Source organism: Talpa occidentalis, unplaced genomic scaffold (assembly GCF_014898055.3).
Source record: "Talpa occidentalis isolate TD23 unplaced genomic scaffold, MPIMG_talOcc4v2.1 talOcc4.7, whole genome shotgun sequence".
NCBI classification, from domain to species: domain Eukaryota; kingdom Metazoa; phylum Chordata; class Mammalia; order Eulipotyphla; family Talpidae; genus Talpa; species Talpa occidentalis.
The window spans coordinates 9,978,642-10,004,667 of record NW_023605083.1 but is presented as its reverse complement, the minus strand read 5'-3'; the positions used below and the strand labels follow the sequence as shown (position 1 = coordinate 10,004,667).

Sequence of the window (26,026 nt, the reverse complement as noted above, 5' to 3'; positions counted from 1 at the left end):
AGTTTTATATCTAACATAATGGCTCTACAGTAACCAAGGCTGTTAATTTTTTAGAGTTAATGCCAAAGTTAACCTCCCCAAAAATAACTTTAACCAAAAATGATAATATTATATAAGGAGGAAGACTTCATTAAGAACTAAACTACCATCTTGAAATAACTTAGTCAATTTGAGAGTAAGCAATAACTTTAGATTTTTAGTAAACATGTTTGTTTAAAAGCTGCTGTTTTAGAAAATAAATCAGACCATTTGGTTAAGAGAGATGGAAACCTTTATTAAAGCCAGAGTTACAGGCTAGGTCTCTGTGTGGTCAGTTTGTATCTCTAACCCCAACCAACCAGCCTAATCAGTCAGAGCTGCAAGCATTTCAGATGGAACATGGCACAGAATGTAACTGGAACAGTTCACATCTTCATCACATCTGTGGAAAAACATCTCACAGCATCATCCTCGTCCATGCATGTGTATCACCATTGCTCTGGTTTTAGGTGACGTCATATGTTTTTATGTTTCTGGAAGGACATGCTTCATTCTGATCTCGGAAACTCCAAAGTCTCATCTTTCTTAAATCACACACAAAGTTATGTATGAAGGTAATCTCCATAAACATTAAAAACTTCTTCAAAATTGCAATTTAGAAAGATCTTCTGTTTTTTCTCAAATATAGGAAACTTGTAAATAATTTCAACTTCATTATTGGATATGAAACTGAATTAAAAATGACATGATGACTCCATGGCTTTGGTTTTGTTAGGATTTATTTTTTATTTTATGCATACAAGGACTGGGGTATAGGCCAGAGGTGTGGAGGGGTGAGAGGTTTCACCAGAGACAGAATGGGGGCCAGAACAGGCAGATCTACTGAAATACACTGCTGAGGGGAGCAGCAGGCAAGACAGGAGGGGTCTGCTATGCCCTGGCCAGGGATCAAACTCAAGCCACAGTGACTGGTGATAGCTTGATAGTACTGAGACTTTAACCCCTGCACCACCAGGGAGGCACTGGTTTTATTTTTTGACTGAAAGAAATAATTTAGCTTGCAAAGTAGTTGTGAGAATTAAAGGAAAGGATACAAAAATATGCTTTATACATTGTAAAATTTACTAGAAATGCTATCATTTTTGTATGTTTCATTGAAAAATAGTAGCTGTCATACATAGGCTTAAGCCTGATGGCATCTACACTGGGACTTGGAAAGATAATGGAAATTTCTTCATTAAAAAATTGGTCTCCTTAGCTATTAAAATATTTTAGGAGCAAATAAAACTTTCAGAAAAGATACTTGCATGTATTCTTTAAAGAACCTATATGTGTCTTCTGAATATGAGATACCTTTTGAGGTTAACCAAATGTAATTGAAATAATATCTAATTTAATCTGATTTCTTAAAATAGGTTTAAGATAGGTAATAATCCATAAAATCAGAATTGCCCAATTATGACTGTCTACCCTGCATCACCATACAAGGTACTAGGGTAAAAGTGAACAAGATCTGACATTACTGCCCTTATGGTGCTTTTGTTCAGAAAATATAAATAATAAACCCTTATGTGGCATAAACATCCAGAAGACTTTATACATTTCCTACTTTTGTATAGTCCTTTATAAGGTTTAATTTGCCATACTTGATTTGCTCTTCACAACCACCTTGGTCAGTTAAAGAAACTGAACTCAGCATTCAGTAAGCATTAGAGCTGGGTCTCCAGCCCAGTGGTATTAACCCCAGACCACATTCTCTCACGAGAGGCCGTGGTTCGGCTGAATATCACAATGGAAGCACACAATAGACACAGTCATCTGATGACTGAAGGCATGTTTTTACTAATTGATTTTCATATGAAATTGTAATTTTTTGGAAGATGAAATTTAAAACTCTAGCTACGCTTAGCAAAATAGACTAATTCCTATTTAGCATGTTGAAGGCATGTTTTGAAAGTATTTAAACACAAGGAAAAATGAATGTCATCTCAATTCTATGAACAAAAAAACTAAATCATAGGGTGGTTTTTATATAAATAGTTTATTAGTCATTTTCTGTCCAAAGATGAAATTCTTTAGGCCCAAAAGCAGTGGTTCTTAAACCACAGCGTGCATAAGGCTCATTTGTGGAGCCTGTCAAAATTCAGGTTCTTGAGCTCATTAGCAAAGCTGCTGACTCAACAGACCATTAGCGAAGCCCAGGAATCTGCCTGCTAAATAGGCACACTTGTTAATTCTGTGGCTCTTGTTCCATGGAATTTTGCTGAAAACAACTCTACGGAAAATGGCCATATCAAAATTGGCATATCACGTAGCAGGCCCTGGAGAAAGTAAAAGTTATCTAAATAGAAGAAACAATGTTCTCAAAACAAAAATGCAAAAAGGATGTTAGGGAAAAGGGAGATAATTTTTAATTTTAATTTTAAATCACTAATACTTTAGCACAGTAAAATAAAATTGGGGGCCCTTTGGTGGCCTTGGAATAAAGTCTCAGCAGTACTAGCCAGGGAACTAACCCACATATAGCAAAGCAGAGCTCTTCTGTCTGGCCTGCTGCTCCCCTCAACAGTGCATTTCAGTAGATCTGCCTGTTGTGCTCCCTGCTCTGTTTCTAGTGAATACTCTCACCCACCACATCTCTGGCCGACACCCCAGTTCTTCAACACCAAAAGAAATAAATGTAACTGTACATAAACTTAATGTAAGATTCTCTGGAGAAACATTTGGATCATCCATTTCTGAAAGAAAATGTTCTTTTATGTGACAATTTGCAGAAGACAGGTTACATAAGGTATAATTTTAAAAAGAAAAATAGCACATTTCTCCTAGGAACTTCACTGAGATGCAGTTCAGTAATAAACTTGTTTGCAGGAAGTCTGGTAAACATTTTATAATGTGCCTGGCATACTGTAGGTATAAAACAAGTGTTTCTTGAATGAACACAGGTGTGTGTATGTCTACTAAGGTTAACCTGTTTTTGAATTAAAATCTAAGAACAGGATGAATGTTTCTTGAAAAGCATACAGAAATAAAATGCACCAATACGGAATGGCTATATTTGGAAGAAGTGTTAGTTATTACTTTTCATTGAGCTACTTTGATGATGGTAAAACCCAGAGACGTTGATGTTACTTGTTGCATGAGCTTGTGTATATATGTATTTTATTTGTACTTTCAGGGTAGACCTATGCTGATTCAATTCTCCAAAGCAGTTTTATTCACTGCAGTTTTATTTACTTATTTGTCCCCAGCAGAGGCTCTGCTGAGATTGCTTGCTACTCCTTAGCTTGGGCTACCTGGAACATGAATCATTTGAAACTCCAGGGAAAGATCATTTTAAAAGTTATGTCTTATGCTTTCAAAATAGCTGATGCTTCCTATGTCATCTATATTAATTAGAGTTGAGAAACTAAACCTTTGATGATACTAAACAAAATGAAATGGAGATTTTGTGGACATACATTTCAGACAGTCAAAAGAAATCAATGTTGCAATTTAGGTAACATCTGATTACATATTTGCTGTCACTATGAAAGTGAACTTGAGTGGGAAAATAAAATGCATCCTCATTCTCATTAATTTCTAATGAAAGTAAGTTTCTTTCAATTATAAATATAGACAATCAACCACAGTAATACTGTGATTCTCTCACCTTAAGAAATCACAGATCTTCGTTATGTTAGTTGCTATAGATATCCGAAATTATTATTAATTCTCATCTCTATTTCAAAATTGCCATAATTATGAATTTTTTGTCTTCTATTTTAAGTAGGAAAATTCTTAAGGTAACTAGTTTTAAAAATTAAATTTTTATTTAACAATGAAAAGTTAATTTCTTATAATGACCTAATAAGGGGTGGTTTCTATACTTTTCATTTTAGTGATTCTCAGTGTGTATTTTAGCAATTTCGATCACCATCCTATTGGGATGAAGGCATAGGGATTCTACTCTTCAAACTATTCTTTCAGTAATTTTTTTTAAATTTAAAAGTAAAATAACCTTAAAGAGTAGAATGCAGCTTTGAAAGGATAATTTTAATGTTTTAAAATTCCAAATATATTAATTTGTAAAGCTATACCTTTAATATTCACTTATTTTCAAACATTTTATCTAGTGAAAATAGATTCTCTTTTTTATGATTACATTTTTATTATCTAGTTAAGAACTAGGCACAAGATATGTATTACCCTGTTTATATAGTTACTGGCTAATAAGATTCTATAATTCTTTCAAAAGTGATGATATACTGTTGGTGCAGATATGATACTATTAGTCATTTATTCACACATATTTGAGATCTTCAAAAAGGGAGCATTTTCCAAGACTATAAATGATGACATATAACTTCTAGCAAGTATCAATGAGAATATTAATAATCTATAATATTATTGGTTCTTAATTTTTTTATCTCCTTGATGTGTGTATATATATGTGTGTGTGTGTGTGTGTGTGTATAGATATATAAATGATTTACTATACTTTTGTATCTTTTATCTCCCAGTAAAGTATGTATCCATGGTCTGATAGCTTTCACATGAAGATGGGGCATTATTTGTATGTTTACCAAAGGTCTATTCTGCTTTCATCTGGGTTCTCTTTTAAGGTGTTAAAGCCCAAACATTTGCATAATATTAAAGACTACTATTTCAGGGTTTGGCTAGACCTTTAATTTTCCAAGTGTTTCTAATGTTTAAGGTGGGTGTTAGCCTGGAAACAGTGATATCTGTCTATAAAATATCTGTCTATATTTTACTCTAGACAACTACAGAAGATATTTCACATTAACTCCCCTCCTATGGATCGCAGCTACTTGGGAACTCAGAAGTGAAAATATATAGATGTAAATAGATGTAATTTAGATTTACAACTTTAGTTTCTCAATTTAATTGAATCTACTCCAGCTATTTTTTTATTAACCTTACAGAAAAATAATCAAGCTTCACACAATTGTAATGTAATTGTATCAAATCTATGGCTTTGATGAAGCAGGTTGTATAGCGTATGTATTTGGGAAATACAATGTGTGAGAAACATAGACTGCTGTGATATGTCTAGAGTTTTTTGAGGAGGAGTATAATTGTATCATGTGATGTATTTCGTCAAGTTACTAGATATTTCCCCACTAGAATCCTTCCTGTGTCGTTTACTGTAGCTGAATCCATAAGCCTGGCTCTTCGAATGTCACATTGAACTGCAGTACCTCATATTTTCTTTTTAATGGGAAAGATTCTGAGGATGTCTCTTCTTTCTGAGTAAAGATGACTGTAGGTAAAATACATACCTAACATGGAAAAAGAAGTGGCAAAAGTAAGTAAGGTTAATTAACCATATCTTGGAAAGAACCATGGTTTTATTTATTTTATAGCTTCCAATTTATTTTTAATATACTTTTTTAATATTTTATTTTATATAATTCTTACATCATTTTTCATTTTTGCACAATGCATGCATTTTCATTTTGGTTATATTCCCCATACAATTGCACCCCCCCCCTTATTTTAACCCTAGTCCTTCCTCTCCCCGTCCCTCCCCCACCCATAGTGTGTCTCTGGTTTATAGTTGCTTGTTGATTTTGATTTTTACTTTGTATTAATTTTTAATGGAGGTAATGTTGATTTACACAGTTGTTTGTATTTTAAAAGTATAGGATCCCTCCCCACTATAAGTGTTGTTACCATAGCATGCTCCACCAAAGCACCAACAGTCCATTGTGCCCCCAGCCCACTTTGTTCTAGCCCTCCCAAGAACCATGGCTTTAAAATCTACTCATAGTGCTGCCTTCATAGCAAGTACACGAGGAAGATTCAAAGCCAGGACACTGAAAGAAATGTCCAGATTTTCTTGCAGAAAGGGAAGTAGGCAACCTTCTCTATCCTATTTTTTTTTATTGCAAGGAATTAATCTTTCCCCTTCTTTAATGTCATTCTTACCACCCCTTCTAAAGTTTCACATCTGTCATTTTCTGTGTTGCTTTTTATATCTGGCAGTTGTTACCTTCTAGAAGTAATCATTATCTTGGGATTTGGGAATATTGGAACTGAAGAAACTAAAATTTAATAATGGAAGTCTTTTTCCTAATATCCTGGGGAAAAAATGAAGTTACTTGATCAAATTTTCCCAATTCTAAGTTTTTGTTGGGTACATTTTTCTTCAGTCTCTAGCATCTGCTCTCATTTGCCTGTTAGGAAATGGTAGCAACACAGTCAAACCAACAAAACAGATATAACTGGGAAAACCAGAAAGATCCCTAACTGCTTATTTGGTATCTAGAATTTGTTTATAGGTAGCTGAGTCCATGGTTAAAACTTCTGTATTCCATACAATATGGCAGTTATAATTTCTTCTAGTATAACTGTTTTGTTAAGTAGTGATACATTTGATCTTGTGATGTCCTACAAAAGGCTTTGTAACTTTTTAACTTGTAGGTGCTTTACTAACAAGAGCTGGTTCACCTTCTTCCTTGGTCTCTGTCTTTCATTAAGGAAGATGGCAGCACAAAACAAGGGGAAAGACAAACACAAAAGGGAAAAATAGAAAAGCCACTTACCTATAAAGAGCATCATGAGATATATTTTCAGCACATATGGGAAATAAATGGATAAGTCAAAGGGCAGCTTTGTGGAGTAAGTGCCGAATGATTCAAAATAAGGCAGCGATTGATAGATGGCAAATGCTGTTTATAGAAAAAAGGAGTTAGGAAGTTTCTCTCTGCAACTTGTGATAGGGATGTGTGTGTGTGTGTGTGTGTGTGTGTGTGTGTGTGCGCGCGCGCGCGTGTGTGTGCATATTGAAGGGTATTTTGGATTTGATGGCAGTTTTGTGACATTTACTAAATCCTTCAAGAATGCTTCAGTTTGATAACGAAATCTGCTGAATAATTAAATTGACAAGGCCTTACAGCAGTGTTACTCCTTGAATTCTTGTTTCCTATATTCTTCTATGCCTGAGAAATAGCTTGTAATATTTCTTAAAATGTTATCTCAGATAAACCTGTCTCCTTAGCCACAAACACAAGTGAAAATGAACTTAGAAAATGTTGCACATATTTTCCTCTTGAAGTTTCACAACACATTAGTAGAGATTCTGAAAAGTTTTGCAGTAAAAAAACTGACTTCATAGACATTTCCTCAGCCTAACTGACCTTGAAATTGTTTCTTCCTCCCCACCCCTGGCAGTACTTAATAAACATTCTGAGGAACTCTGAGAAATGCTGTACAAATTATTTTGAGGGAGAAGGCTGGTATTAGATAAAAAGAGATAGAGCTTTTATGAAATTATATTCCATATCTGGGCTTTGAGTAACATTTCATGGGATGAAATTTATGGTCACGGAAGATGTTATCAGGGTAAGCTGGGTGAAGAATACATGCAAAAAAAAATGCACTACTTTTGCAAGTTCTTTTGAGTTAAAAAAAAAAAAACAACCACCAGGCACCCACAGTTGTAAGAGCCAGAAAGAGTGCAAAGAGATCTACATAGAAGACAGCAAAGCATCCCATCTGAGAGTTCCAGCATTGCACTGAAGCTCCTGCATTGTTTATAAGTCAAGTAGGTTTTCTTAACTACATGTTTGTATACTTTGGAACATTTGAAATATATAGAAACATACAAAGATAAAATTACAGTCCCATACATCCCATCACCCAGAAGTAGTATTGACTTTTGCCTTACATGCTTCCAGACATTTTTCTATGCACACTTTATTTTTTAATTGCAAGAAAAGGTTTATGATTCTAATTTTAATAAAAAACTTGCACGGCAGTCATCTAGGAACATGGCATTCCTGAAGTGGAGATGGCTCAGAATTATGAATTATAAGAACACGAAAGCTTTCTATGCATTTATTTATTCCTCATTTTTAGAAAAAATTATTTCTATCTTATTCTTTTATATATTCTGTATTATTTGATATAACAAAAGGAATATCAAATTATACCTAAGCTCTTTATATTTATTTGTAATAAATATATATTAAATATAAATATATTTATAATGTTTCATGAGTGAGGATTTCATTCTCAAAGGAGTAGACTTTTTTTATGGTTTTCAAAAAGATTATTCTCTAGATTCAGCATAGCCTATTTAAAAATTTAATTCTCTTGAAAAAAAAACAAGTTTTAAAATTTTAAATATGATTTATTATCTGTTCCTTCTCTCTGATCATCACTAAATAGTGTGATTGTATTTGATGTACTATGCAATCATTGCCAATGTCACCATTTTAATGTTTTATCTATTTCTATATGCTTTTCCTTCATTACCTTAACATTCTTGATTTCTTTAGACCTTTCAAAAACTTCAATCATGTCTTTCAGAAAGATCCCTACATACCGAATCTATTACATATTAAAGCTTATATCTCCCAAATACCTGCAAGCTCTTTGCAAATTGATTTAGACTAAGTAATTCACCTACTTCATTTTGTATTCAATAATTCAGTCAGTGTTTATTGAGCACATATACTGGGTAAATAAGAGAAAGGCAGCAAGGAAATAAGATAACCCTATTTCCTCATGGAGCTTAGTGGCCAGTGAGGTAAAAAGACATAAAACAACAACAAAAAAAAAATCATATAAATGTCTAATGACAGCTGAGATAGATCTTATAAAAGATCTATGATGCTGTATTGGGGGAACTGACGTGGTTGAAAGTCAAGGAGTGCTTCCTTGAGAAAATGATTGCTCTAAAGGTAGAGGTCTCTGGTAGAGAGTGGGACCCATGGTAGAAGGTAAGTGAAAGGATAGTCCAGCCAGGGAGAACTGAATTTCTATGCATTAAAAATAATCACTCAATCACTAAATGTTAAATCTCCTTTGGATAAATAAACAGACTTTGAGTGTTTAAATGATTTACGCAAAACTCATACTGGGGGTTAATGGACTTAAGAGCTTGGACTCAGATGTCCTCATTCCTTAGCGAATATTTTGACAACTTACTGTGCAGTGCTGCTTCCCCCTCTAACTTTGTTATTTAATGATTTGTTTCTTTACATCAAGGGAAATATGCCATGGAAGATCCATGGAGTTAGCTAAGCAATAGCAAAAATAGTAACTTAATCATCAAAAATTTGGTGAACCACTATAACTACATTGCCTTTGACAGTAAGCAAGACATCAAGATACTCTCTTCTTACCTTCAGCAAGAACACACAAAGGATAAATCGGCATCCACAATGTTTGACTGAGCCAGGTCAAGACAGTGTAAGATATTCCTATGACTGATAACATACTGTAAGTATACCTGAAAAAGACAAGGAGCTCATTAACATTTACTGCTGACATCTTAGAAATACCAAAGGAAGAAAACACCTCACTATATAATTAAATACACAGATAAAACTGGGAAGTGTGTGACTTCGTTACTCTCAATATTTTCTATAATTTAAGTAGAACAGGTTTTTAACAATAGGAAGAGGAGACCTTATAAGTTTGGCTTGTCTCATGGGATGGATCATGGATAAATGTGGAGGTAAACAGAAAAATAACACTTACCTCCCACAAATTATGGTTATACGTTTCTTTGATTATTTACTTCAGTTTCAGAAATCAAGCTCACTTTACGCAGCAAGCACTTAGGTTTTCTAAGACAGGCATACTTGTAAATGTTGATGGGAATGAATTTTAAAGAAAAAAATTACTTCTGTATCCTTATCTGGCATTGTTCTGCTTTTGCAGTGGTGCCATCTTATGTGACCAATTAAAGAACGCCATGTAGCCTGCTTTGGATACCGCAGGTAGTTTTAAACCTGCCCTTCCTGACATAATAGATGAAGTAGTGCCCATCTTTTAATTTCTCTGAATAGCCAGTGGTTTTCAAGATTAAGTATTTATCAAAAACATCCAGAGGGCCTGCTAAAGCACAGACTACTATTCCCTCAGTGTCTGATCAGTGATTCTGAAAAAATGCCTGAGACCTTCTTTTACAAGCAAGATCCCAGAGATGCTGGCGCCACTGGTCCAGAGACCGTATCTTGAGAACTACTAGACTAGGCAGTGCACACATTCAGCAAAACAAAACCCCAAACCTTGAAAACATGAAAAAAGGAAGGGAACGCTTTCATTCCAGGACCCTAATTCCTCTCTGATTGGGGGGAAAAAAAAGCAGTATGTTAACACAATGGAATAGTATTCAGTCATAAAAAGGGAAAGAAATACTGCTACATGTTACAACATGAAGGACCTGAAAACATGCTAAATGTAAGAAGCCAGTCACAAATGTCCAGGATAGACATAGAGACAGTATGTACTTATCAGGAGCTGGGATGAAGGGGGAGTGACTGCTAATGTACTTGGGGTTTCTTTGGGGGATAATGAAAGTGCTCTTTAATTAGATAGATTGATGTTTGTACATGTCTTTGAATACACACAAAAAAGCACTTTATAGGGCCTCCCCAGTGGCGCAGCGGTTGAGCACTGGGTTGCAAAGCTGCCCGCAGCCTCTGCAGCACTGGTTCCATCCCCGGCTGCTCCCCGGCCACCGGAGGAGGGTCCCACATGGCGTGCAGACCTCTCCTGCCGCCTGCTGCTCCCCTCAGCAGTGTACTTCGGTTCTTCTGCCTGTTCTGCTCCCTGCTCTGGCTCTGGTGAATTCTCTCACCCTCCTGTGCTTCTGACTGTACCCAGTGCTTGTATAAATAAATAAATCTTAAAAAAAAAATAGTACCGGAAAAATGATATTAAAAAAAAAGCACTTTATATTTAAAAGGGTGACTTTCAAGGTATACAAATTACATCTCAACACTATTATTTTTTTAAAGAATTAAGTGATTTGCCCAAGATCATTTAGCAAGTGAGTAGTGAAGACAGGTATATCCCAAGATCTTACTTGTGTATCCAAAAGTCTTTCCATGATATCACTCTCAATGCAAAAGTTGTTTTGTTCTCAAATGGGTTCATTTGAGACTGAAATCAATACAGAAAGAGCCAGGTATACTGGGGAACAATACATCAGAAAGTCACAGGTCCAAATGAGGTGCCAATGTCTCATGAACCAGAAGCCACAGGCTACAAAAGTCCATAAAATTTGCCCCAAGTCTACAAAAGTATTAGTTTAAAAAGGAGAAGTAGCTTACTAAGTTATATATACAGAGAACTGTAGTCACTTGAATCCAACAAGATATTTCATTCCAATTCACTGTAGGGCTCAAGCCATTATTTAGAAATATTTTAAATCAAATAAGTTATTGGCAATATAGTACATACAGAATTTGCACAATCTCAGCTAAAATGCCAGGGCTCTTTTGTTACCCAGTCATCACATCCAGATCTGTCAAGTGGGAGGACCAGTTCTCATTTGTGAAAGTTCAAACAGCAGTTGTGACAACTCCCCAAAGTGAGCCACTGAGCAAAACTGACTCTTACACTACTGCTGGCAGAGACAAGGCTAAGTTCATCGCATCACAACGTGGCAAAGTGTTAGAAGGGGAAGGAAACTGAAGACATTCTAAAGCAGGGATTCTTAACCTGAGCCCCAAAGATTCTGGGGAGTCCACAGTCATTTGAACTCACTGGAATTGTGCACAAAAAATATATGCGGGGGTGTATTTTTCTGCAGAGAGATGAGGCTCCATACTTAAAATATTCTTGAATTTACAGAAACCAACTTTGTAAATTCAGACTGTGATATAATAAAAGTCTTGCTTTGCTTATTAAAGTAACATGTACTGGAGCAATTGCAAGGAATGCCTTTCATTAGCAAACAGCTGTGAGGTTTATTCCAAATTGGTGTCATGCCAAGTCTTCTGCTGGAAACCCAAATGCACTGATTTGCTCTTGTAATACCACGGTAGGTTTTCATTATCTTTGATATGCCCATTATGGAAAGTACTAAAAATACATTTCCATATCAAGATAAAATAATTTGCAAAGGAGTTATGTTTTTCTCTCTCATTCAGAGTAACCAAATGTAAGCAGCTATTACTGGCCTCACTATAGAAAGCAATTTAGTTTTGTTTTAAGAAATCATTTGCCTCCTTACCTAACCATATCCAATAGATTCCAAAAGATGAATAAAACGCACACCACATATTTCTCTTGAACTTCCTCTTGACTGGTGATCACTACAAAGAGGATGATTATTCTCTCTGTGAGCTAACAAAGAAACAGCAAAGTCAAGAATTAGGATCATCTGTTAAGCATGTAGGTAATTTTCTAATTTTAAAAAACCAGAGTTCCTCCTAAAGACATGCTTTAAATGAAAATATGCATACTAAACTATTAACATTATCTCTCGGGGAATAGGGTTATGGGTGAATTTCATTTCCTCCTTTGTTTTTCTGTATTCTCCAAATGGTAAATGATGAATGAAAAGATAATATTTTATCTGAATCAGGATATTTTCCCTCTTGTGATACAGGCACACATGTTTTTATTCACTTGGGCAAGCTTTTGTTGAGTGCTCACTGTGTATTAGATGCTAAGATTATATATCTAATGAAAACACGGTCCTTGCTCCAGAGGGGAGCAGTGCTGGGGGAATGGGGAGCAACAACTATAACACAATGAGAGGAATGCTGTCATTGCTGGGGCTGGGAGCAGTGGGGAGGGAGATACCTGCCTGGGGAAAGGAGGCACTATGGTGACAGGCACTATTTCAGTAGGGTCTTGAGAATAGGAATTTGCACCCCTCCTCATTTTGACCCCAATCCCTTTTTTCCCTGCCGGCCCCACTCCCATAGTGTGTCTCTGGTTTATAGTTGTTTGTTGATTTTGATTTTTTCTTGTATGGGGAATATAAAAATTTAAAAAATTAAAAAATACATTTAAAAAAAAATAGGAATTTGTCAGGCCAGGATAGGAATTTGTCAGGCCGAAGAGAAAGGGAAAATGACATCCCAGACCTAGGAAGCAATCCCAGCAAAGGAGCAGAGATGTGAAAATGTAGGTTGCTTTGGCACGTTCTAAGAATCATGAGGGCCATAGTTCTTCAATGCTCAGAAGGGAATACTAGGAGATAGAACTGGAAATGTGTTTGGGACTGAGTTGTAAAGGGGTTTGAACAATAGGCAGAAATTTTTCAACTTCATCTAATGGGAGAAGCCTTAGCAGCTTTTTTTTTTTTTTTTTTTTGGCTGGGTGGGGGAGAGTAACGTAACTCTACCTCTTATAAGCTCATAGAAAATGAAAAAATTCAGCATATTCATTTTTTTCCAAGTCAGTAAGCATTTACAGATCATTGAGAATTCACACACTGATGGTTTAAAAACTCCAATTACCAACCTCAAAAAATGCATTCCTCTTTCCCAATCTAAATATAATGTGCCTTCTTATGTTGTATTAGTATCTTCTGAACATTCTGCATTTTGTGCACTGTTAGTAGATTACTTTGTTCTCAGTAGTCAAAGGAAAATATTGAGGAACACATTAGAGATAAAGGAAAGGGGTGGACAGCTTTGTATTTCTCAATAGCTGTCTTTATTTTTAAAGTGGATCAAAGAAAAAAGACTGGGATAATCTATGACTTAAAATCATAGGACGTTAGTCCCAGAAAATCACCTAATGCACAGAAATCCAAGACTTGCCAATCGTGGGGCACATGATCAGAAATCCACATGGGCAAACTATTTCCATGCCTGTGACTAGTGAGTCAATTGGTCTTTGCTTGGCTAAGGGAATTAGATATGATTCAAACCTTTCTCAATCTATAGAAGCTAGCTACTGAACTGTTTTTCTTTTGACAGTCTTTCTTTATACTGCCCTATTTTCTTGATTTAATTATGTTTATGTAATTAATTATACTTAACTGCAATTATAATTACTGAATAATCCAAGCTTGCTGTCATGACACCTAGCAGCGATCAGATACAAGATCTTAACAGCAAACAAATACGTAGACACTGCCTAATCTTACATTTGATCAGTGCCTGCTAATTATGAAAATCTTCTAATTTTTGATAAAGTCTTAGGAAATACTTACACATGAATATGTGCACACAGTTTTCTAATCTCTTGATTTACTATTTCTAATCTCTTAATTTACTATTTCTAATCTCATTACTTACTATTTCTAATCTCTTGACTACTATTCTAATCTCTTACTTACAATTGAAAGAAAAAACACAGATAGCTCTTGATAAGATGGATAGCTAGAGTCTTTTCTAGATATTAGCCCAACCTTTTTATATATAAGGAATTTGGGCACCAGAAAAAAAGTATTCAGGGACTTGCCCAAACTAGAAACAGACTGGACACATATATCCCAAGTCTCATGGTTTCCAGAGTTGTAAGTTATACATGACACCTGGCTGCCCCTTAGTTGCTGAGTACAGAGGGGAGAATCTTCCAAAAGAGACTGGAGCTACACAATGAAACGTGCCCTGTTGAAAACCTTGAGTTTCTGTAGCATGTTAGTGATGGAATCCCAGTTATATAAAAATCAACAATCAATATGCCTGCCACCAAAAAAACCACAGCTTATGCATATATGTAAATATATGAAGACCCCCCTCCTATGATGTCAATCTAATATCCAAATTATCTGATGGCTACTTAACTCCATTGTAAGCATTCAATAGTAACATAATGGGAGAATTTAGGTAGAGATATTCTTAAATTGATAAAAGCTGATATTTTGGGTTACTTTGTGCCAAATTCTGAATAATATAAATTAAATCTCATTTAATTTCCATAACCCTATGAAGTAAGCTCTATTGTCATCATCTTTACAAAGGACACTGTACTTAGTGGAGTGAAAATGACTTCTAAGGTCTGAAATAAAAACCTAGACAAGGTGATTCTGAGCCCCTTGTTCTGAAATACTGTTTTATTCACCTTTGATATTTTATGGCCTATGCCCATGAAAAGTTAATCTCAGTATCTTAAAATCAGACTATGAATATAGCTTTATAGTTATCACACTGAAGAACTCAAATGCAAAAAAAAGTCCAAAAATCTTATCCACAGAGTGAATTATGCATATATTGATTCCCAAAAGTCTTCAAAGTTCAGAGAATCTTATAGCTTAACATTCTCTTTGGTATAGTTTCAACTCTAATACTCACCAGTTTCTAAATCAAACTGAGAGAAAATCTACATGATTTTATGGAAAATCAGAAAATTATTACTCTAGCAATGCAAAGAAGCACCTGCTTCACAGCTAAAAAGAAATTAGGGTGGAACTTGGCTGTTTTCCTAAAAGGGTTATTTTAAGACACTCTCCTTTGGGATTTCCTTCATATCAGTTCTCATAAGAGTCTGTGAATATGAAACCTTTGGAGTGATTTTTGGCAAGCAAATCTCTTCTTATCCTTGTCAGAAATAAGAATAAGGTGATATTGGTAAATATAAAAATAGTTCTCCCAATTTAGGTTCACAATGGGCACAATAACTTGGGATGATACTCCCTACTGTTTTGATTTACAGGTTTTAAAAGTATGTAAAATTAATACATGTGCAGCAGTACTTATTGTGATGTAAAGGAAAGAATGCAGAATTTAGCCATTTTAATTCAGTTATATAGGAAGGCTTTTCATTTAAAGCATTTCTCAAATGCTAAAGGAGTAAAGAGACATCTCTCTTATTTCATGGAAAAGATTAAAAATTTTGTGGATATTTTCCCCTCTCACAGTTAAGACATTCTAAATGTTTAAGCTCTATCACCAACCAAAACCTCTTTCTTGGGCTTTCTCCTAAGCAAAGTTAGAACAAAGTCCCTCAAAATTAACATTTAAGGGTTGGTAGTATTTCCACTCCTTAAAAGTCAAGTTGTTTTGATTAAGCCTACTGAAATAAACTGATTTCCCAATCCAACTTTTATTTCCCAAACTAATAAAATATGGATGCTAATTTGGGAGGGAGGGTTGGCAAGGAGAGATGCCTAGTTTCCAGTTGTCATTTCTTCCAACAGTTACATGCTTCTTTTGAACCATTTTTACATTACTACTTTATAAATTAAAAATACCCAAAGTTTACTATATATTCTTGGGCCTCTCTGGTGGCACAAGGGGTTAAGTCTCAGCACTATGAAGTTATCCGCAGCCACTGCAGCATGAGTTTGATCCCTAGCCTGGGGGTTACCCACATGGCGCAGCAGACCTCTCCTGTCTGGCCCACTGCTCCCCTCAACAGTGTATTTCAGTAGAACCACCTGTTCTGTTTCCCCACTCAGTCTCTGGTGAATCCTCTCACCCCCACACCTCTGGCCTGTACCCCATTTCTTATATGCATAAATATCTCTTTAAGGGCCTCCCCAGTGGCGCAGCGGTTGAGCACTGGGTTGCGAAGCTGCCCGCAGCCTCTGCAGCGCCATTTCGATCCCCGGCTGCTCCCCGGCCATGGGAGGAGGGTCCCACATGGCGGGCAGAACTCTCATGCCGCCTGCTGCTCCCCTCAGCAGTGTACTTCGGTCCTTCTGCCTGCTCTGGTCCCGGCTCTGTCTCTGGTGAATTCTCTCACCCTCCCGCACTTCTGACTGTACCCAGTGCTTGTATAAATACATACATACATACATACATACATACATACATACATAAAATCTTTAAAAAAAAAAATCAAAAGTTTGGGCCTCCCTGGTGGTGCAGCGGTTGAGTGCTGGGTTGCAAAGCTGCCTGCAGCCTCTACAGCACCAGTTTGATCCCCGGCCACCGGGCGAGGGTCCCACATGGCGCGCAGACCTCTCCTGCCACACCTGCTGCTCCCCTCAGCAGTGTACTTCATCAGTCTGCCTGTTCTGCTCTCCGCTCTGGCTCTGGTAAGTTCTCTCACCCTTCCGCACTTCTGACCGTAGCCCCCCCAGTGCTTGTATAAATAAAATAAAAAAAAATTTGAAAAATTAAAAATCTTTTAAAAAAATATAAAAAAACATATCAAAAGTTTACTATATATTCTTATGTATAGTAATTGGCATGTAATTGTTTTAATTGGCATGTCACTATTTTTAAAAATGGATGCCTATAAACCACTACTTTTTTTTAAAGATTTACTTTTGTTTTGCGCCTTTCCCCTGAAGGGTATATATATATATATATATATATATATATATATATATATATATATATATCTGTGCTGAAGTTTGTCTTATTGTCAATGGTTTTCTTCCTTTTTCCTTTATTGTGTGTAACGTTAGAAATTCATAATGGCTTTCCCTAACTGTCATAAAGCTGTATGTACAAAACATTTTAAAATGCACAGAACAGAACAAAGAAATGAAAATATCCCCTCTCTACAGGTGATTCTATTTGCTGAATTAGCTAATACTTCCTACTGCTTATTGGAATTACTTATCTTGATATTTTGGAAGACCAGTTCCCAAAAAGAAAATTCAGTTGTGACTTAGCACCATCCTAAAGGTAATGTCCAGTAACATCACAAATAAGTTGATGTGGATTTCAACCCACTTGAAATCAGCTGGACACCATATATTTTTCAAGAGAGCATCTGCAATCAGCTATGAGGATGGTGGCAGTAGCTTAGTCACATCTTCAACAAGTTTCTTCACTTAAAATGGGGAAACAGGAAAACCAAGAATGATTACACAACCTCACAGTTTTATTTGGTTATTTTAAAGCAAGGACCTCAGAGTCATCTCATAATAAGGGAATTCTCTCTATTGGCTATAAAAAGCTAATAAGGGAAGAGAAAAATGAAACTTTGAACTTGCTTTTTTTTTATGCTTTCTCCAACACCATGTACATTCTGAAAACCATAGAAAAATATAAATTAATAAAACAGAGGACAGGTAAACTCTCAAATCGACAAAAAGAATCCAAACAATCACAACAAAAATGTGTAATTATCCCAGAATGACGATATTGTCCTTTGTCCTGTGGTGATCCCAGATTTGTTGAACCTCCTAACAATGAAAGACTTAAAGACTTTGAGCCTCAGTAACAATAGAGTTTAAAGGTCACCTTTGAATAAAAAGTTTCTATGTACATTGCCTTTATTTTATTTTTTTAAGATTCATTTATTTATGCATACAAGAGCTGGGGTGTAGGCCAGAGGTGCGGGGGCAGGGGGTGGTTAGTGGTGAAAAGATTCACCAGAGACAGAGTGGGGAACAGAACAGGCAGACTGACTGAAATACACTGCTGAAGGGAGTAGTGGGCGAGATAGGAGAGGTCTGCTGCGCTATGTGGGTAGCTCCCTGATTGAGGATCAAATTCATTTTGCAGTGACTGCCCATAGCTTCATAGTGCTGAGACTTAACCCCTTGTGCCACCAGGGAGGCCCCCATTTGCCTTATTTTTAAATTATCAAACCAGGACAGAGTTTGATTACAGTGATCATATTTCTATAAACCACCAGAGTTTCAATTAATAGTGATTAAAATCATCCTTATATCTTCTGAAATTTCTAAAACTCCAAAGAATCAGGTATCTAAGTTGTACAATAATTTCTATTGTTAGGCAAGCCTACATAATTTTGGAAAGCATTAAAAATGTACATATATTCAGCATATTCAGGATGCTCTATTTTCTCCCTTACAAATGTACCCATCCTAGTACACACTTGCATTCCTGATATTGGCAATAATTAAAATAACACTACTCAGAATTTTGAAATCATTCTCTTAACATCAAGTTAACGTTAGCCAATATAGTCTAAAAAAGTAAAAAGTCCAAAAGAGTATACCAAAAGAAAAAAATGCCTTAGATTTTAGATGAATTTACTGTTCTTCAAGTTAAGTAATTCCATGATAGAATACAACTTTTATATAATCTCAGTTGTTATTTCTGTTCTCTAAAATTAGCATTATGGGACCTTGGTGCTCTATGCATTTTGGTTCTTAACAAGGAATAAACACCAATAAATCTTGTTCGTAAATAATAGACTTTTTCTGGGAAGATATGTACCCCTTCTTAATTTCTAAGGAAATACATTTAAGGGAATTCCATCTAGGTGTTGATTCACTAAATGACTACTACTCTGTTGTAAATAGCTCATACTCTAAACATTGCTCTGATTTTTTATTTTACTTTACTTTTTAAAGATTTATTTATGCATAAAAGAACTGGGGTGTAGGTCAGAAGGTGTGGGGGCGGGGTGAGAGGATTCACCAGAGATAGACTGGGGAGCAGAACAGGCAGATCTATTCAAATACACTGCTGAGGGGAGCAGCGGGCCAGACAGGAGAGGTCTGCTGCCTCATATGGGTTAGCGCCCTGACAGGGGATCAAACTCATGCTGCAGTGGCTTGTGATAGCTTGATAGTTCTGAGACTTTAACCCCCATGCCAGCAGGGTGGCCCCTGATCTTTATTTTACATTTGAGATTTCAACACTTAAATTGTCTTCGTCCTAATAAATACATTTTTTTACTTTTATTGAATAAGTAAAATTTAAGATCACCCATAAACTTATAATGCTGAATTCTTAACAAACTTCTTAGGAATATCTTCCTCTTTTCACCTTTTAAACTTTCATGATATTTTAAGCAAATTTTAATACAACAATCTATGCCATTCCTGCAGTCAACAAAAATTTAAGGTGTAACTTATGTTCTAAGCACTTTGCCAGGTGCTGACAATATCACTAGATTCTGATATTTTAATGATTTTATAATGCACCATTATCAAATTCAGTTATTTATCCATTTTCAGGTGTATTTTACAAATAGCAAAAATAATACTCATATAAATGCCCTTTTCTATAGACTTTTAACACATGTTCACATAATCACCTAACTCATCTCTTTGTTCTTATGGAAAATACCACTTTTTTTCTTTTTCTTACTCTAATCCAGCAATTATTTCCTATAGTGAGTCTCCAACAGTGAATTTTCCACCTTCCTTCAACCTGCCTTTAAAGAAGCTTGGTCATCTAAAGCTACAGACATGGTAGAGGGAAGAAATAATAGCTAAACTAATAGCAATAGCTATCAGCTATCACATCCTTAACTAAGAGTTAGGAACTTAGGCCATACATTTTTCTCAGTAACTCCATGAGACATATTTTTATTTTCACATCACATGAGAAAATAAGATTCAAAATAATTATTTGCTTAGATACATACAACTAGTAACAAGTAAACTGGAATTTCAGTCCGGGTCGATGTGATCCCCAAGTCTATAATGAGATGCTACCTTAGAGAAAGGTGAATGATCTTTCCATCAGTAGTTAGTAAAAGTGATAAAATAAACAAGAAATAACTAGAGATGCTTTCATTGTCAGGATAGGGATAAAAGGAACTTGTTTTGTTGTTGTTTTTCTTATCATTAACTCTGAAAAATATTTTGTATTGTGTCCTTGTCCTCAAGAGCCCAGTAATTGTAGGTGATATGATCCCACAGTGGTAAGTAGAAGTGCCAGGGATCAACTCAGTGTTTTAGAGAGGTAATTTTTTTACAACTTTCTCATTAATAGTGACTAGGGTTGCAAGGTAGCAGGTATTGGCTTCTTGTCTGCTATAAAGTCAAGAGAGGCTGCAAATGGAAACAAACATAGGTATGAGACAGATTCTAAAGTAATAATAATTATCAGTTGGATTAAAACCTACCTGCAAAAGCCTCGGAAGTAGTAGGTTTGATTCAATGCCCACAAATATGTGCAGCAATTCCAAGAGGGAAATGGATTGGCAAACTCGCATCACCAGCCCAATAGCATAAAAAGTGTCAGCCATTGAATCTGTGTCCAGTGAATTAAAAATACAGATAGAGTAAGTAAAAGCTTGACTGCAACCCAAATCTACATAGTGCTTTGTAATAAAGTTGGGATTATTTACTTCTTTTTTCATTGTGCATGTGAGAAATTTTCTAAGTAGGCTACTAAACTATTAAGAATACAATGCAATCAAGTAGTTCACATTACAGTACATTTATTCTTCCAAAAAGTAACAACTTGAAGAAGTCTCCATAGCCCAAATTACAGTATTCCCCATATATTGGCTTATAAAGCAATTCCTCCTTAAAGTAGCTAGTTAAACTCTAGAAAGATCAAATGTAAATAGGGAGGGAGTAAGCATATTTAAAAAGCCGCCCTGCTCCCAACTTTTCAAATTACAAGAAAATGACAGAGATATAGAAAAATATGAATTCAGAGTGTTATGGAAACCACATTAATGATAGCATGATATTAAATAACGTATGTGTCCAGCATTTGTGTGCTATACATACTAGATTGGTAGTTGCATACATGCACTAGGTGTGAAGCTGATATCTGGTAAGCTGGGGCTGCGGGCAGCTTTGTTGCTTTGTTTTAGACACTAAAGCTTGGCATTCTGAATGGGGAATTTTGGAGTATGCATTGCAGAGAACCCAAGTAAAATTCTACATTTGGATAGAGATGAAATAGGGGTGAAACAAATGTCCCTCTGAATCAGAAAAAAACTCTCAATTTTTTATTTTATTTTTTTAAGATTTATTTATTTATTTATACAAGCAATGGGTACAGTCAGAGTGTGGGAGGGTGAGAGAATTCACCAGAGCAGGGAGCAAAGCAGGCAGAAGGACCGAATCACACTGCTGAGGGGAGCAGCGGGCAGCAGGAGAGGTCTGCGCGCCATGTGGGACCCTCCTCGGGTGGCCGGGGAGCAGCTGGGGATGGAACCGGCCCTGCAGAGGCTGCAGGCAGCTTCGCAACCCAGCGCTTAACCGCTGCGCCACCGGGGAGGCCCAAAATCTTTCAATTTTAAAATGAAATTTTTCAATGCTAAAAAGCTTCTAGTGAAGACTTCGCAGTCTCTTTATTGTGTAGTGATCATTCACATAACTTATCAAGCACTAAGGGTTTCTTTTCTCAGCAGCTCTGTGAGGCAGACACTGTTATCACCCCATTTCACAGATGATTCCTGAGGCATGGTCTACACCCTTCTCTACTTAGCCTTGCACTGGCTGTGCCAGAACACTGTCAGTTACACAGCGCTGGAAAGGAAGGTGGCATGTGTTAGTAGTTCAGGTAATTAGATTGTTGTTGCTCTACTGACTTAAATTATACATTGACTCCAAAGTTGTGCTGAATCCCCACTTAGTTGTTTTCAGCTGCCTTCCATAGGAAGGGGTTGTATTTCTTTAATAATAAGCAGCTGCTATAATTATAACAGCAGGATAATAATTAAGAAATAAATACACTGCTGACTAAGGCCATTTTTCCCACTGGAAAGGCTTAAGAAAGTTCATGCTTGTGACTTGTGTTGTGAATGATCTATAATGTGCCCACAAAGCTGCAGCTAACTTCCAAGACCTGAGTGATTTTTTTTCCTAAAAATGTAAGGGAAGTTTTCCCAATGCCTGTGGTTTCCTCTGTTTGGAGACCTCCAATAATTAGAGCTGAAATTCAAGCCTTAGGTTGTATCTCTGGAGGCTCTTAATAAGGCAGGAATTTATCTGTAGTTTGCAGTAGGAAAAAGCAACATAAAATAGTATATAGATTAATCTTCTATGATACATTAGTCAGAATTGATGAGCACAGCATGGCTTTTCCCAGATAATATATCTGGGAAACCAGCAGTTTGTTTTTAGCTGAAACCAGCAGTTGCTCAAATTGTCAAGTCACCCAACAGTTGTAAACTGTAATGACACTTAGCCATGTGGGGATGGAACATGAAAAGCATATTATTTTGACAGTAATTTAGTGATTCATTGTTTTTTTTTTTTTTTTTTTTTTTTGAAAATTGAAATGCTGTTTGAAATCTTTACTTTTCAGGAAACTAGAGGAAGCTTATGACTAAACCCTTAATGTCAACTCACACACGTGTACTGAGTCATCTACAAAGCGTGCCATTTTCTCAGGGACACATGACCCCTGAAGGGACCAACAAGGGCTGGGGGATAGAAAGTTTGTCTTTGATTTATGAATAACTTGCAATTCCCTTAAAATTGGGTAAGAAAAAAACACGGGAAGCGTTTGGTTAATTCCTGATATCTCTGCACAAAATAGTCTAGCTGTTTGGTCGGAACCAGAAAGGAAGTTAAAAGGCACCACTTTGATGGCACATCTTTTCAGGGCAAATTGCCTGCTCAGGAGGAAGTCAAACCCCTTCATTTTCTCTCTCCCCATCTCCGAAAAGGCTTGGTTTTCACAATAAGCAAGAAATATGGTTACTGAAAAGTATGGTTATTTTTAGAGGTGTGCAGGATATTAGGTGAAGTTCACATAAGTCTAAAAATTAAAATTAATGTAAGCAGGACTAGATGAAAACAGGATTAACCATGAATAATCAAAACTTGTTTTGAAGTTTTACCTTTTCCAAATGAAAAGAATCGGACTGTCATATTCGTAAATATCCATGAGTGGCCACAGAACTGGATTAGGTAGTAAATGAAAAGGTAAGTGTTCTTCCTATACCTACAAATACAGGGAAATACTATTAGACACTTCCTTAATAAATCACCCTTTCCACATTACACACATGCCCTTTAACTTATGAGCCAACCTGAACAAGCAAGAGAAAATGATTCCACATCAGACTCTTTTATTTGGTTACCCCCAAATGCACATCAGATTTTGAAAGGACACAGAACACATGTTATATGCTAAAATGAAACTCTTGCTTTGCTTGAAACCAAATGTGGTTCTATTTCAAAATCCACTTTCATCTTTGCTAAAGTTCGAACCTTGCTCCTCACTGAGGGATAGGAGTCATCACTGGAAAAATGCTTTGAATATTTTTGAAAAAAAAAAAAAAATATGGCTGGAGATGGAGTGATATGCTCAACATGTGTCCCCAGTAGCTCAGCTTGGTAGGTGCAGAACGTGAGAGAAAGGAGTGTATAGTTAAAGAGGGGAGCAGTGATGGTGGCAGCCCCAAGTTGTGAGCAATTCAGTAAATGGACTTTTGAACTCATTGTGTGAGCCAGGCCTGCAAGCACCTCGGCCTCCTACTCCGTTTTGCAAGAGTAGATCCTCTTCTGACACACGTAGCAGTTTAGTGGCTGGAGCCAGGAAAGGGAAGTCAAGCTAGGTTTAAAAAAATGGATTTCTGGGACGATGACAAAGAGAAGATCGGCAGATATGGGGTTTGTGAGAGAGAAAATTTTGTTTGAAGTGTCCCCTGAGGGTTCAGAAGGGTAGTGGGTGTGGCCCTGACAGTGTAGACAAGATTTTCTCCTAATGAATGTCAAACCTGAGACATCAGGCAAAGAAGTCAGCAAGCAAATCCAGTGTGGCTTGATGAGAGGGCACCCTAGGGATGATGGGAACTAGTAAAGGGGGAGAAAAGAGGAATTTCTTCCCTTAGCCAGCATCAGAGCCATTTGCTTGTTGGCTGAAATACACATCCTAAGACCCTACCACTGTACCACTACATCAGTACCCGGATCCTGGGCCCTGGAAGATACCTGTACAGTAGGAGATTCTGTAGCAGGTAGATCTGCAACACAGGGTCTGGACAGTCTGGAGAAGGGCCAGGGGGTGTGGGTGGGGGTTGTAGGGGAGGGAGGAGGCAGGAGGAAAGGATGAGCAGAGGGCACACAGAAGGAAGGGCTGGCCCAGCAGCCAGTCCTGCCCATTTCCTCGTCTGTAAAATGGGGGAAATACCGGAGGCTTCTTGCTAGAATGGTCGAGAGAACTGCATGAGCTAAATACTTGGCAAGAGCTCCAGGGAGTGCAGGGCTGCACCGCGCTGGCTGGTGCGAGTCCAGAGGTTGCGCTGGGGGAGCCCCCGCCCCCAGAGGTCCCTTCTCCCGCGCCCCTACCCCTCCCCCCTCGGCCGAGCGCCCTACCTGGGCTGCAGCCAGGCGGGCAGCGCCATGGACCACATGGACCACCACCAGCAGGCCCTCCTGCGCAGTCCGGGGAGGAGAACCCGCCAGGAGCGCGCGAGGGGCGGCCCGAGGGCTGGCGGAGCCCGGGCGCGGAAGGGCGGGGCCTCTCCATGCTAAGCAACTTACAAAAAAAAAAAAAAAAAAAAAAAGGCAGAAGTCGTGCAATGGTCAAGCTAAAAACCAGCTTCATTATTATTCTTGCAGCCGCGGGAGCGCGCCACACTGCGAGTGGCCCGCCTGGAAGCTGCACCCCCCGGGGTCACGAAGCTCCTTTCAGGGCTTCAGGTCTTTTGGGTTGAGATCTGATTGCAGCCTCGTGATAATGGACCCTCTCCTCTGTCTCTAAGAGCATTCAGATAGGCCTTTCCAAAACCTCCCCGCAACAAAGCAAAAACAGACAATTATGAATCAGAGACATCCTGCAGGGGAGGAGGAGGGAGAGGGATCAGAGGGAGGGAGGGAGGAGCACAGGGGACTGAGGTGATGGTGCACGGGTGCCTTGGGGAAGGAAACTTTCTGGGGACTCCACCTGAGGGGGTGGGGGGAAGCAAATATTGTTTGAAAATGAACAATGTTGTAGGGCCTCCCCTGGTGGTGCAGCGGTTGAGCGCTGGGATGCAAAGCTGCCTGCAGCCTCTGCAGCGCGGGTTCGATCCCCACCACTGGCGAGGGTCCCACATAGCGCTCAGACCTCTCCTGTCTCGCCCGCTACTCCCCTCAGCAGTGTATTTCATCAGTCTGCCTGTTCTGTTCCCCGCTCTGGCTCTGGTGAATTCTCTCACCCTCCCACGCTTCTGACTGTACCCAGTGCTTGCTTAAATAAATAAACCTTAAAAAAAAAAAAAAAGAATAATGATGTAAAATATTAAAAAAAAAAAATTAATTAAAAAAAAAACCTCCCCAGATGCCAGGACCCCCAAGGGTTTTGGCTTCTTTTACTAACCTCAGCTGTGAGAGCAGCCCCTGCCCCAAGCATCTTTTCAGCTAAGCCCAGATTCCTACAAGATCAGGAATCACCTCCCCTCACCAGCCCCAGTCCCACTTGGGGCATTGGTCATTCTTGGAGATCCATCTATCCACATTGTGCTCATCTTCCTATTCTAGCCCAGCGCTCAGAAAATCTTTTAGAACTGCTCAGGTCTTTTGTAGGGTAAGGAAAAAAAATGTCAGGCTTTTCTGCCCTCCAGCCATCAGGATAGAAGATGGATCCTTGTGGTCCTGAATGCATGCCTGATGGCGGGCACCTGGAGTAGGGTGTGGGCATAGGTAGATGGGATTCACCTGGGCTAAGACTGGGCTTTTAAGGGCAGCGCCACGGGGATGCCAGCAGCAGCAGAAGCCAAGAGAGAAGCAGAGAATGCCGGAGAGCTCGGATAGAGTGAAGACTTGCTGGGGGCTGGGAGGCCTGCC

The 26,026-nt window shown here is 37.7% G+C and overlaps 1 protein-coding gene across 2 annotated transcripts; it reads right to left on the bottom strand.

Moving 5' to 3' along the window:
• Positions 1-232: 232 nt before the first annotated feature.
• Positions 233-24,692, bottom strand: HACD4 (3-hydroxyacyl-CoA dehydratase 4). 2 transcript variants are annotated; one of them, XM_037493048.2, is made up of 8 exons: positions 24,575-24,692; positions 23,095-23,198; positions 20,413-20,540; positions 11,957-12,069; positions 9,114-9,220; positions 6,528-6,653; positions 5,181-5,261; positions 2,266-2,300 (listed from the first exon to the last, which is right to left on the bottom strand). In XM_037493048.2, the coding sequence occupies exons 1-7, from the start codon at positions 24,610-24,612 to the stop codon at positions 5,182-5,184; spliced, it is 696 nt and encodes a 231-aa protein (XP_037348945.1). In that variant the 5' UTR covers positions 24,613-24,692; the 3' UTR covers positions 2,266-2,300; position 5,181. The 2 variants fall into 2 exon arrangements, with proteins under 2 accessions (XP_037348946.1, XP_037348945.1); XM_037493049.2 differs by lacking the exon at positions 5,181-5,261 and having other exon boundaries at positions 233-2,300.
• Positions 24,693-26,026: the final 1,334 nt, after the last annotated feature.